The 13869-nt window shown below is 41.5% G+C and overlaps 1 protein-coding gene across 2 annotated transcripts in view; it reads left to right on the top strand.

The window, feature by feature from the left end:
- DNAJB14 (DnaJ heat shock protein family (Hsp40) member B14) overlaps window positions 1-13869 on the top strand; it is a 52606-nt gene that overhangs the window by 10861 nt on the left and 27876 nt on the right. Inside the window, exon 2 of one of the 2 annotated variants that reach the window (XM_062199821.1) lies at window positions 13548-13719. The exons of the other annotated variant lie outside the window; for it this stretch is intronic. Within the exon in view, the coding sequence (XP_062055805.1) occupies window positions 13548-13719 (172 nt within the window). The remainder of the gene's footprint in view (window positions 1-13547; window positions 13720-13869) is intronic. 2 annotated transcript variants of the gene reach the window in all.

Raw genomic sequence — 13869 nt, forward strand, 5'->3', positions numbered from 1 at the left:
ATTTTCATATCTGACTCCATAGTTTTGTAAAAATTGATGTCTTCATTTATTACCTGAACTATTTCTATAAAGGCACACTTCCCACTCACCCATCTGACAGTTCTGCAGCAGTACTGTTCATATAGGAAAAGCATGATAAATGCTTAATTGCTTTTCTGTTATCAAGAAAAGGAGCTGGTTCCCATTCATTCTCTTAAAGCAGTTAATTATTGTTATTCTTTAGATCTTTAATCAGTGGGAGCCCCTTCATATTAATTTCTGAGTCCTAAAGACATCTCCAATAGTCTTTTAAAAAAAAAAGATTTATTTTATTTATTTGAAAGACAGAGTTACAGAGAGAGGTAGAGACAGAGAGAGAGGTCTTCCATCCGCTGGTTCACTCCCCAGTTGGCTGCAATGGCTGGAGCTGCGCCAATCCAAAACCAGTAGTTTCTTCCAGGTCTCCCATGCAAGTGCAGGGACCCACGCACTTGGGCCATCTTCTACTGCTTTCCCAGGCCACAGCAGAGAGCTGGATTGGAGAAGAAGCAGCCAGGACTTGAACCGGCGCCCACATGGGATGCTGGTGCTTCAGGCCGGGGCTTTAACCCACTGCGCCACAGTGCCGGGGGGTGGGGGTGGGGGCATAGTCTTTAATAGTTGCCATATTCTTTGGTGTAAGAGAATGTTTCTGGTTCCTCTTGTACATTTTCTGCACATTAGAATCAACCTTGTCTCTTGTAAATATGTTGTGGGTTTTAGTAAAAGTAGTGTTTTGGCATTGCAATTTGGGCCCTAGGGATGCTGTGGCTATTATACTATTCATTATCTCTAGTCCTTTTCAGTGCACAGAACTAAGGAATATATGTTGTGGTTTTTTTATTAAGGTAAAACAGCATATGGGTTAGTTCCAATTCAAGTTAAACACTAAGGTTTTTACTTAAACTTCCCTAGTTTACATGTCTGTCTCCTCTTTGCCTAAGTAGTAATTTTGGTTCTCAATCATGGGTTATAGATTATTTTTAAAATATTCATTTGAGAGACCAAGGCAGCGCAAAAGAGCTCTTCCTATTTGTTCACTCCCCAGATGCCTGCACCTACCAGGGCTCAGCTAAGGGCCAGAGGCAGAAGCCTAAAACTCAGTCTAGAGCAGGTCTCCCACGTGGGTGGTAGGAACACAACATTTGCACCTTGGCTGCTGCTGACTCTCAGGGTCTGCATTAGCAGGAAGCTGGAGTCAGGAACTGGAGTCAGACACTGAACCCAGGTAGTCTTACGTGGTCAAAGAAACAAGCATCTTTACCTACATCTTAACTGTTAGGCTAAATGCCTACCCCACCTACTTGCTTTAGCTTCATTGTGTACAGAATCATTTCAGTGTTAATATTAGTACTAACCCACCAATATAATTACTGAAGAGTTAGATTTTTCTTTACATACTCTCCCTATTCTCCCATTTTAATTTTCAAAAAAATAATTTTAAGAGGGCCAGTGCTGTGACATAGCAGGTAAAGCTGCCACCCGTTGTCCCGGCATCCCATATGGGCACTGGTTCAAGGCCCAGCTGCTCCACTTCTGATCAAGCTCCCTGCTAATGCATCTGGGAAAGCAGCTGAAAATGGTCCAAGTGCTTGGGCCCCTGTACCCACGTGGGAGACCGGGAAGAAGCTTCTGGCTCCTGGCTTTGGATAGGCCCAGCTCCAACCATTGCAGCCATTTGGGGGAGTAAATCAGCGGATGGAAGATCTCTCTGTCTGCCTCTCTCTCTCTCTCTTTCTCTAACTCTGCCTTTCAAATAAAATAAATCTTTTTTTTAAAGATTGGAAATAATTTACACTTAACAGAAAAATTTCAAGAATAGTATGTACTTATATAAATACAAAATAATACAAACTTGGGGCTGGTGCTGTGGTGCAGTGGGTTAACGCACTGGCCTGGGGCGCCGGCATCCCATGTGGGCGCCAGTTCTGGTACTGGCTGCTCCACTTGCAGTCAACTCTCTGCTGTGGCCTCGGAGAGTAGTGGAGGATGGCCCCGATCCTTGGGCCTCTACACCCATGTGGGCGACCTGGGGGAGGCTTCTGGCTCCTGGCTTCAGAGTGGTGCAACTCCTGCTGTTACGGCCGGTTGGGGAGTGAGCCAGCGAATGGAAGACCTCTCTCTCTCTCTCTTTCTCTCTCTCTCTCTCTCTGGCTCTCCTTCTCTCTCTGTAACTCTGACGTTCAAATAAATAAATAAATCTTAAAAAAAAATACAGACTTAATATAAAGAATAATATGAGTTCCCATATAAATTTCGATGAGGCCTCCTGTTTGTTAAAGTGTTACCTCGCTTGCTTCACCATAGCCTTCCTGTTTCCTTCTGTTATTCCTCTCTGTGTCTCCACACAGACACAGTTTTGTTTTATTGTATTTTATTCTGAACTTCGAATAGTTGTAGACATGATGTCCCACTACCTCTGTAGAGAATTCAGTGTCTGTTTTCTAAGACAAGGATGCTCTCATACGTGACCATAGTAAAACCATCAAATTTATGAAGTTAATGTCTGTACTTCATTAACATCCTGCCAACTTTCTCAGTTATTTCCTTTGTGTCAAAAAAGGCACATGTTGCATCTATTTGGTATAATGTTTTATTCTCTAGATTGATTCCTTCCTTTCTTCCCCTTTTTCTTCCTTCCTTCTTGACTGGCATTTAAAGAAAAATTTATTGAAGAGGCAAAGTAACAGAGCTCACATCTTCTGGTTTACTCCCCAGATGCCTACAATGGCTGGGGCTGAGTTGTGCTGAAGCCGAGAATCAGGTACTCAATCCAGGTCTTCCACGTGGGTAGCTGGGATCCAGACTACTCCAGTCATTAGCTGCTGCCTTTGCAGGGTCTGCCTCTGCAGGAAGTTAGAATTGGTATGCAGAGCTAAGAATCCAATCAAGCCACTCTCATGTGGGATGCCAAATGCCTTCTGATTTTGGCATTTCTGACCAGCTTAAACCAGTCCGTTCCCCTCCTTCCTTCCTAACTTCCTGACTTCCTTCCTTCCTTGCAAACAGGTAACAATGAAATCCCTGAGGCTGCTATGTACAGACAAGATAGGGGGAGCGTTGTTTCCTGATCTCCTCCTCCGTGAGCAGAGTCTGGATGATCTCCTCCTTCTTGCCTGATGGCGTTTTTTGTGGTGCTTGTGTGCTTCCCTGGTCTTAGAACAGTCGACCTCAGCCTGGTCAGCTGGGAGCTTCTTGCTGGCCTTGTCAGCTCTCAGCTTGTAGATGTGTTCCATGAGAATCCACTTGTTTTTGAACACGTTTCCCTTCACCTTCAGGTATGGGCTGTGATACATGTGGTGGTCATTCTTAGTTTAACAGTGTCTTCTGAGCAGTTGGTGCAAAATCTACATACTCCTCAGCCAGATTACCTTCTCTGGCAAGCGCTTACCTTTGCCCATATGCCTGCCCTGCCGGCGTGCCAAGATGTTTGTCCAGCATTGAGCCTGAGAATGGATAGTCACAGTACAACAATTATTTTACAGAATATTTCGCATTTTGAGTTTGGTTAATACTTCTTTGTGTCCATACAAAGCTTTGGCAAAAATACCATATAAATGTTCTTACTATGACATCAGACACATGAAGTTGATTTGGTTCTTACCTGTGACGATGATCACTTAATTAAGTTGGTGATTGCCAGGTTTTTCCACCATAATCTTACTCTTTCCTCTTTGAAATTGATAAATATTGTGTGAGGAAATGCTGTGAAACTGTGCAAATGCCCTTTTCCTTACAAAACCTTCCCTATCTCCTTGTATAGCATCCATTGATGACTTTGCTAATTAGATTATGGAAGGCAGACATTTGGCACAGTGGTTCAAACACTGGTTGGAATGCCTCCATCCTGTGTTGTGGTACATGGGTTTGTGTCCCAGCTCTGCCTCCAAGTACAACTTCATGCTAATGCACACACTGAGAGGCTGCAGATGATGGCTCCAGACACGTGGGAGGCCTGGATTGAGTTTCAGCCTCCTGACTTTGGCCTGGCCTATCCTCAGCTTTTGGCAGTCATTTGGGGAGTGAGCAGTAAATGGAAGACCTCTGTCTGCTCCTGTCTGTCTGCCATTCAAGTAAGCTTAAATAAATAAGGAAATAAAATTTTTTTAAAGACTTATGTATTTATCTGAAAGAGTTACAGAGAAAGGGGGAGAGAGACAGAGACAGAGAGAGATCGATTTTCCATCTGCTGGTTCACTCTCCAGATGGCTGCAATGGCCAGGTCTGGGCCAGGCCAAAGCCAGTAGCCAGAAGCTGCTTCTGGGTCTCCCCACATGGGTGGCAGGACCCAAGCACTTGGGCCATCTTCTGCTGCTTTTCTAGGCTATTACCAGGGAGCTGGATAGGAAACGGAGCAGCTGGGACTCGAACCAGCACCAGGATGCTCATGTTGGGTGGCAGCTTTACCTGCTGTGCCACGATGTCAGCCCCAATAAATTAAACAAATAAACTATTGATGCTTGCCAAATGATGATTTCCTAGTTTTATCATTCCTAATACATTTATTAGTTGCCATTCAACCTTGGTTATCTGTATGGATTCATGAGTTCTATTTAGTCTGTTGTTATGATTTAATTTGGGGCTCAGTTTTAGGCAGTGGGTGTGCTGTGAGCTGGCACAAAAATGTTTTCAGGTTCCCTTTTTTATTTTCCCTGCTTTGGGAATTAGCTGTTTTTCTGTGGACCCCTGATTCCTTTTAATGGGCAAGGGGTATTTACAAAATAATGTGTAGATACTAGATAAGCTCCTTGTTACAGAAGTGTCATTGTTTCTGGTTCTCAGTGGACATATATGTGTATGTGTGTGTGTGTATGTATGTATGTGTGTATATATATATATATATATATGCATGTGTGTATATGGTTTTTTTGTAGGTACACATACATCTGCCCTAATTTGTTAAAGATTATTTATTTGAAAGGCAGGCTGACAGAGATTTTCCCTTCCTTGGTTGATACCCCAAATGGCTACAAGAGCTATAAGTACTTGGGCCATCTATTGCTGCCTTCTCAGGCACATTAACAGGAAGCTGGAGCAGAAGCAGAGCAGCCAGTAGTCAAACTGGCACTTTGATATGGGATGCTGGGATTGTGAGCAGTGTCTTAATCTACTGTACCACAACACCAGCCCCATATACTAACTTAATCTGTATCAATTTTGATATCTGTGAGACACATACAAATATATTCATATATCTCTTTTAAGTACAGTGTCTCAAGGTTCATTCTACACTTCTCCATTTCCATATTTGTAATCCTATTCTCTGACAATGAGACACATGGTTCCCACTTACTTGTTCATTCTTTCCCAAATATAAAGAGTTGCTTTGGCTGGCGCTGCAGTTCACTAGGCTAATCCTCTGCCTTGCGGCGCCGGCACACCGGGTTCTAGTCCCGGTCGGGGCGCCGGATTTTGTCCCGGTTGCCCCTCTTCCAGGCCAGCTCTCTGCTGTGGCCAGAGAGTGCAGTGGAGGATGCCCAAGCGCTTGGGCCCTGCACCCCATGGGAGACCAGGAGAAGCACCTGGCTCCTGGCTTCGGGTCAGCGTGGTGCGCCGGCCGCAGCGCATCAGCCACGGCGGCATTGGAGGGTGAACCAACGGCAAAAGGAAAACCTTTCTCTCTGTCTCTCTCTCTCACTGTTCACTCTGCCTGTAAAGAAAAAAAAAAAAAAAAAGAGTTGCTTTGTTGCTGCAGGCCCTGTCAGGCTCCAATGCATTTGGCCATGACTGCTTTCTTGGTCCCAACAACCATCTTTTGCCTGGGCCTCAGAGTGTCTGCCAGCTCCAGTTGTCAAAAGGAAGAGAAGGGAAAGAAGTCCAGCAATGTTTTATTTTCCCATTAAAGAGAAAGCCAGGGGCTTGCATTGTAGCTTAGTGAGTAAACCACTGCCTGCAACACCAGCATCCCATATTTGTGCTGGTTTGAATCCCGGCTGCTTAACTTTATACCAGCTCCCTGCTGATGGCCTGGGAAAAGTAGTGGAAGATGGCCCAAGCGCTTGGGCCCCTCCCACCCACAAAGGAGACCCAGCTGAAGTTCTTGGCTCAGCCCTGGCCATCCTGGCCACTTGGGGAGTGGACCAGCAGATGAAAGATCCCTCTCTGTAATTCTGACCTTGAAATAAATAAATAAATCTTCAAAAAAGACAAATGAAGCATACGATTTTAAAAGTATTTGAACCATTTCTGCACCCTTAGAACATAACTGTTTAATATTGTATGCTGTCCCTCAGCCATCATTTAGTCTTGGTTCTATTAGTGATTATGCATTTAATGTTATGTATTTAATGTTTACCATTGGTCCTTTTTTAAAAAATTTATTTATTTATTTGAAAGTCAGAGTTACACACAGAGAGAAGGAGAGTAGAGTGACAGAGAGAGGTCTTCCATCCACTGGCTCACTCCCTAATTGGCCACTACGGCCGGAGCTGTGCCTATCTGAAGCCAGGAGCTTCCTCCGGATCTTCCCATGTGGGTGCAGGGGCCCAAGGACTTGGGCCATCTTCTACTGCTTTCCCAGGCCATAGCAGAGAGCTGGATCAAAAGTGGAGCAGCCAGGTCTTGAACCAGTACCCGTATGGAATGCTGGCACTGCAAGCGGCGGCCTTAACCTGCTATGCCACAGTGCCGGCCCCACCATTGGTCCTTAAGTCAGTGTTTGAATGCCTGTAATTATTTTGGATTCCCTTAAGCTTGTTTTCTAGTAGGTTCCCAGGAAGGACTAGTGGGCATTCCCTAAGTTCTAGACTGCTTGATGTTACTTTAGTAGGTACAAAGTTCTTGGCTCACATTTTCTGTTCTTGGGTATCTAAATATGTTAATCCATTGTTTTATGTACTGCTGATGAGCAAAGCCTAATGATTAGGGGCCCATGGCATTGTGCACAGCAGGTTAAGTCATTGCTCCTGATGCTGCATTCCATTTCTGAGCACTGATTCAAGTCCTGGCTGCTGCAAGTCCAACCCAGCTCCCTGCTAATGCACCTGGGAAAGTAGAGGGCCCAAGAACTTTGGCCCTCAGCGAAAGATGGCTCAAGTATTTGTCCTGCTGCTCACATACCTTGCTCTGTGGGAGAACTGCATGGAGTTTGGGCTTCTGGTTGTTGCAGCCATCTAGAGAGTGAATCAATGGATGGTATCTTGTCTCTCTTCTCTCTATCACTCTGCCTTTCAAAATAAATATTTTTTAAAATGTCTGATGACATCTTAATTATCTTTCCTTTGTAAGTTATTTGATCTTTTTAACTAGATGTATTGTAAATTTTACTAGAATGTTTTTGGCTTTGTCTATACTTTGTCAGTTTTCTTAGGTGTGTGATTTGCCTTTTCATTATATAGTTTCAGATATTTTTGTGTATCAGCAGTTTCCTCCAATTATTGTTTTGTTCTATTTGCTTGCTTTATTTTTCTTCTTTAGGATTCCTGTTTTTGGATCTTCTTTAGCTGTCTTTAATATTTACCAATTTTTGTTGAATTTTTTTGTTTTTTCATTTGAAAATTATTCTATTCTTTAGGCATTATGTGTTCTGTTGTGTTTATGTACCCCTTTGATTCTTCTAGGTTAGCTTTTTTAATTGATTTTTTTTCCTTAGACTTAAAATATTTATTTATTTATTTGAAAGTCTGAGAGAGAGAGAATCTTCTGTCCGCTGTTCACTTCCCAGATGGCTGCCATGGCCAGGGCTGGGCCAGGTGGAAGCCAGGAGTCAGGGGCTTTCCAGGTCTCTCATGAGGGTGGCAGGGGCCCAAACACTTGGACCATCTTACGCTGCTTTTCCCAGGCCATTAGCAGGGAGCTGGATCAGAATTCGAGCAGTGGAGACTGGTGCCTATTTGGGATGCCAGTGTTGCAGGCAGCAGCTTGACCCACTATACCACAATGCCAGCCCTTTCTTTTACTTCTTATTCTTTCCTGAATTTTATCACATAAATTGGGGATGGAAAATTCTGTGGTGGTTTTAGATCTGACTTAATGTTGTTCTTTCACTTTATGTGTCATTTCTTAAACTTTCTCAGATTATTGTGAAGGTAGTAGGCTATGGTGTTCATCGGTTTTGTCTTCAACTTTGTGGTGTGCATTCATTGTCTTCAGAGATATATTTTATACTTTCTTTTTTTTTTCTCATACTGACTTTGTGTCAGCTGTGACTGCTGTTGTTTTCTTTTACTCATTTTTACGTGATGTTCAGTTAGTTAGCCTTCCTAAATACACAAGGAGCCGTCTTTTTGTGTATAACATTTAAAAATGTCACCTTGCTGTATGAGAGAGCCTCACTCTTTTCCCACTTTTATATAAAGTTTCTCTTTCTTTCTTTTCTTTTCTTTTCTTTTTTTTTTTTTTTTTTTTTTTTTGGGTCATCCCTGTCTATTTTAGTTGGAGTTCTATTCCCAGTGGTTGCTCCTTTGTGTGGCTTTGTTTACTTTTGAGAGTTTGTTGTAACTGGAGTGTTCTATGCCCTTAGAGGCTTTATTGTGAATGCTTGCACTAATGCACTGTTGTAGTGAGCTAAACCCATTCCTTTTTACACACTGTTTTCAGTTTGGCTTCCTGTGCTGTAGAAAGCGTCTCTGTTGCCTATTTTGGGGTTCTTCTGGTCTGTGGACCAATAAATGCCGTGTCAGTTATCCTCTGTGTATTCCCACATAAATGGTAATACTGCATGGATCCTGCAGCTCTGGGTGGTTTGCCCCCACCTTCTTATAGTTTGGAAATTTGAGAATGAAGTATTCATTTTGCTCTTCTAACTTTATGAGGAAATTTGGAAAGATTTAAAATTTAAGCTGCTTAAACATTGTGAAATATTACCTGCTTAAACCATACTGACTTCCATTGTGATTGTATTAAATACAAACGAAACTGTCCTTAAAAACTTACTATATAATATATATTACTCTTGTTAAAAACTGAACTTCTATCTAATTGAGTGCCTTTTTGTGCTGTCTGCAACTAGATTGTTACAAAAACTAATTTTTTTTTTGTCTTTGATGACCTCCTAAATGCATTAGCCGGGCAACTGATATGGTAGAAAGTTCTATGTAAATAAAATACAAATAGTAAGTATCTTCATGATTGCACATTTACCAGTAGCGCTGCTGGGATTTAAAGGATATACAATGGCTTAATTGAGACCTAATTTACATATCATGCAGTATAAAAGTGTATCATTCATTGGGGTTTAGCATATTCACAGAATTGTGTAACCATCACAGTGATCAACTTTAGAACAATTTTTCACCATAAAGAAAAATAACTGTCCTCATTAACAGTCATTCTTTATTTTCCCCAGTGATACTCTTTCCCCCACCCCTGAGCTTGGCAATGACTAATATATTTTCTGTCTCTGTAGTTTTGCCCATTCTATACAGTTCATATTAATGGAATCATACAGTATGTAATCTATTGTCACTTGCTTTTGTCATTTAGCATATTTATGAGGTCCATTATTGTAGAATATATCAATACTTATTTATTTTTATTTTCAACTAATAGTCCATTGTCTGAATACATCACATTTCATTTACCCTTTCATTAGTTGATGGATGCTTCATTGTTTCTACCTTTTTTTTTTGACATTGTGAATAATTTTTTATGAACATTCACAACCCAGTTTTTGTATAGACGTGTGTTTTTATTTCTTATAGGTATTTCCCAGGAATGGCATTATTGAGTCAAATGATAACTCTATCTTTTTTAAATTATTCATTTAAAGATTTATTTTATTTATTTGAAAAACGGAGTTATAGAGAGAAGTAGAGCCAGCGAGAGAGGTCTTTCATCTACTGGTTCACTACCCAGATGACCGCAATAGCCAGAGCTGAGCTGATCCAAAGCCAGGAGCTTTTTCCAGGTCTCCCACGCGGGAGCAGGAGCCAAAGACTTGGGCCATCCCCTACTGCCTTCCTAGACCATAGCAGAGCTCTGGATCGGAAGTAGAGCAGCTAGGACTCGAACCTGCGCCCATATGGGGTGCAGGCACTGCAGGCCGGGGCTTTAATCTGCTGTGCTGCAGCACCGGCCCCAATAACTATATCTTTAATCTTTTAAAGAACTATCAGGTGATTTCTCAAAGTAGCCTGCACTCTTTTGTATTCTCTGTGTATTAAGGTTCCAATTTCTCTACATCCTTGCCAATACTTGCTGCTGTCCATTTTTATGATTATAGCTATCCTAGTTTGAATTAGTATCTCCTTGTGGTTTGGATTTTCATTTTTCTTTTCCATGTTGGCTAGTGATGTTGAGCAATGTTTTATTATGCTCATTGATCATTTGTTTATCTGTCTGGAGAACCATCTGATTGAATCCTTCATCTTTTTTTTTTTAATTGAGTTTATTATTTACTATTGTAAGAATTCTTTATACATCTTGGATATGTTTACTTTTTTTTTTTTTTTGACAGGCAGAGTGGACAGTGAGAGAGAGGCAGAGAGAAAGGTCTTCCTTTGCCGTTGGTTCACCCTCTGATGGCCGCCGCGGTAGGCGCGCTGCGGTAGGCGCGCTGCGGCCGGCGCACCAAGCCGATCCGATGGCAGGAGCCAGGTGCTTCTCCTGGTCTCCCATGGGGTGCAGGGCCCAAGGACTTGGGCCATCCTCCACTGCACTCTCTGGCCACAGCAGAGAGCTGGCCTGGAAGAGGGGCAACCGGGACAGAATCGGTGCCCCGACCGGGACTAGAACCCAGTGTGCCGGCGCCGCAAGGCGGAGGATTAGCCTAGTGAGCCGCGGTGCCAGCCGGATATGTTTACTTTTAAAAAATTAGTTGTTTATTTTTAAAGCAGAGGGACAGAGTAAGATAGAGATTTTCCATCTGCTGATTCATTCTTCAAATGCCCTCAATAGCCAGGGATGGGCCTGGCTGAAATCAGGGGCTAGGAACTCCACCTGAGTCTCCCTCAGGGCAGCAGAGACCCAGCTTCTCCCGCCATCACCTGCTACCTTACAGGGTGCACATTAGCTGGAAATTGGAATAGGGAGCAAAGCCAGGACTCAAACCCAGCCGCTCTGATACGGGGTGTAGGTATATGAAGTGATGTCTTAACTGCTGTGCCAAACACCTGCTCCTGGAGGTTATTTGTTTTATCAGATGTATGATTTGCAAATATTTTCTCCCATCCTGCGGATTATCTTTTCACTCTATTGAGGGTAGACTTTGAAATATATAAATTTTACATTTTGATAAAGCTTCTCTTTTTTTTTTTTTTTTTTTTTTGGTCACTTGTTTTTTTGTTGTCTTAGTTAGGAATGTTTTAGGGCAGGTGTTTGGTGTTACAGTTAAGACACTGCTCAGGATGCCTACATCCCATATTGGAGTGTTTGTGTTAGAGTCTGGCTCTGCTTCCAATTCCAGCTTCCTGCTAATGTGTACCCTGAAAGGTAGCAGATGATGGTTCAAGTACTAGGATACCTGCCACCCATGTGGGAAACCTAGTTGAGGTTTCAGGCCTCCTTTATCCTGATTCAGTTTCTTTTGTAGTCATCTGGGGACTGATTCAGTGGATTGGAGATCTCTCTCTCCCTCTCCCCCACTCTGCCTTTCAGATGAATAAATAAGTATTTTTTAAAGAGAAAATATTTTGCCTAAAACAAGGTCAGACGATTTACATTTCCCTCTGAGTTTTGTAGGGTTAGCTCTGACATTTAAGTATGAGTTCATTGTTGTGTATGACACAACAAAGGGACGAGATTCATCCTTTTGCATTTGGATATCTAGTGTTAACCCAGAAGTTCTGATAGGTAGTATTTTCATTTCTATTCAGTTCTAAGTAGCTTGTAATTTCTATTATGAATATTTATTTGATATATAAATTCTCTATAGATTTAACTTTTTTTCCCGCCTTTCCAGCTGACTTGTGATTTTCTTAAGTTGCATTTTTGTAGTTGATTTCCCAAATGTGTTTTGCTTACAGGTACCATATGATACTAAGTTTTTTAAATTTGAAGAGGATAACTTTATGGTCTTGTTATAATATGATCAATTGTTATTCTTGGTGGGTCTGTGAAAAATAAATATTAGTTGAGTATAATGTTTTATTTTTATATAAAATTGAGAAATCAGATATTTATACCATCAGTATTTTTTTAAAGAATATTTATTTATGGGCCAGCGCTATGGCACAGTGGGCTAACGCCCTGGCCTAAAGCGCCGGCATCCCATATGGGCGCTGGTTCTGGTCCCAGCTGCTCTACTTCCGATCCAGTTTTCTGCTATGGCCTGGGAAAGCAGTAGAAGATGGCTCAAGTTCAAGCAGTAGAAGATGGGCCCCAGCACCTGTGTGGGAGACCCAGAAGAAGCTCCTGGCTCCTGGCTTCGGATTGGCACAGCTCCGGCCGTTGAGGCCAATTGAGGAGTGAACCATCGGATGGAAGACCTCTCTCTCTCTGCCTCTTCTTTCTCTGTGTAACTCTTTGAAATAAATAAATAAATCTTTTTTAAAAATATTTATTTATTTATTTATTTGAAAGTCAGAGAGGGGAAAGGGGAGAGGAGGAGGGGGCAAGTGAAAGAGAGAATATGAGAGAGATTATCTTCTGTCCACTGGTTTACTCACCAAATGTCCCCAACAGCTGGGGCTGAGCCAGGAGCCAGGAACTCCATGCAAGTCTCCCACTTGGGTGGCAGGAATCTATGTACTTGAGCAGTCATTTTCCACCATCCAGGAGCATTAGAAGGAAGCTGAATCAGAAGTATAGAATAGCTGGGATTCAAACCAGTCAACTCCAGTGTGGGATGTGGGTTTCCCAAGTAGCTTAACCCACTGAGCCACAATGCCTGCCCTGTCATATATATTCCTATTTTTTTTTTGTAATCTACCTTTTATGTATTAGAAGCTCCTACCATGGTGATGAATTTCTCTGTTTATTCTTTTTAGTCCTGTTAATTTTTTTATGTTTAGTTTTAACTGTTATTATGGAAAAGTTTCCAGCATACATAAAAGGAAAGGAAGTGGTATAATTAACCCCTATCACTTACCCATCTGTAACCATTATGGATATATGTGGCCAGTCTTATTTCCTACTTTCTCTCTACCATTGCTCTTGGGCCTTTCCTTGGGAATCCTAGACATAACTATTATTATTTCTGGAGATGCAGTGCAGAACTCAAGTTGGCAATTTTGTTTCCTGATCATTTTGAAGATAATATTCCAATATACTTTGGCTTTTATTGCTGTTCAGAAAATAACAAGGAGTATAATTTTTGTTTCTATGTTGATGATCTCATTCTCTAAAGGCTCTGTTTTTCCTTGGAATCCTACAGTTCTACTATGATGATTTTTTTAAAGTATATCATAATTGTAAGTAATTGAATGATAGTAATTTCAAGTTACTAGATTTAAATTTCTTAACATTTTACTTCTAAATGGCAATTGGTGTTCTGTAAACAGTTAAGTACATACGGGAATTCTTACTATTTAAAAAGATCCTAAGGTAAATCTCTTTAAAGACCAGAAGTGGTAATCTGCTTGCTTTATAACTTTCTTTTCAAGATCTTGTGTGTATGTAAATAAGCAGAGTACACTTTTATCTTTCTGTAGCACTGTTGGAAATAATTATGAAAAATGGAAGCACAGCTGGAAATAGCCCTCATTGCCGAAAACCATCAGGTAGTGGTGATCAGAGCAAGCCTAACTGCACCAAGGACAGCACATCTGGTGGTGGTGAAGGTGGCAAAGGCTACACCAAAGACCAAGTAGATGGAGTTCTCAGGTAGGAATAAATACAGTGTATATCTCAATTATAATTGAGATGAATGTAATTTTTTGAACTAAGAAAGTTTAAATCATAATTTCATAGAAAAATAGATATCTAGGGATTGAACTCTGGGTATATCTAATACTTCGTAATTCTCTATCAATC

Source organism: Lepus europaeus, chromosome 8 (genome assembly GCF_033115175.1).
Source record: "Lepus europaeus isolate LE1 chromosome 8, mLepTim1.pri, whole genome shotgun sequence".
In the NCBI taxonomy this organism is placed as follows: domain Eukaryota; kingdom Metazoa; phylum Chordata; class Mammalia; order Lagomorpha; family Leporidae; genus Lepus; species Lepus europaeus.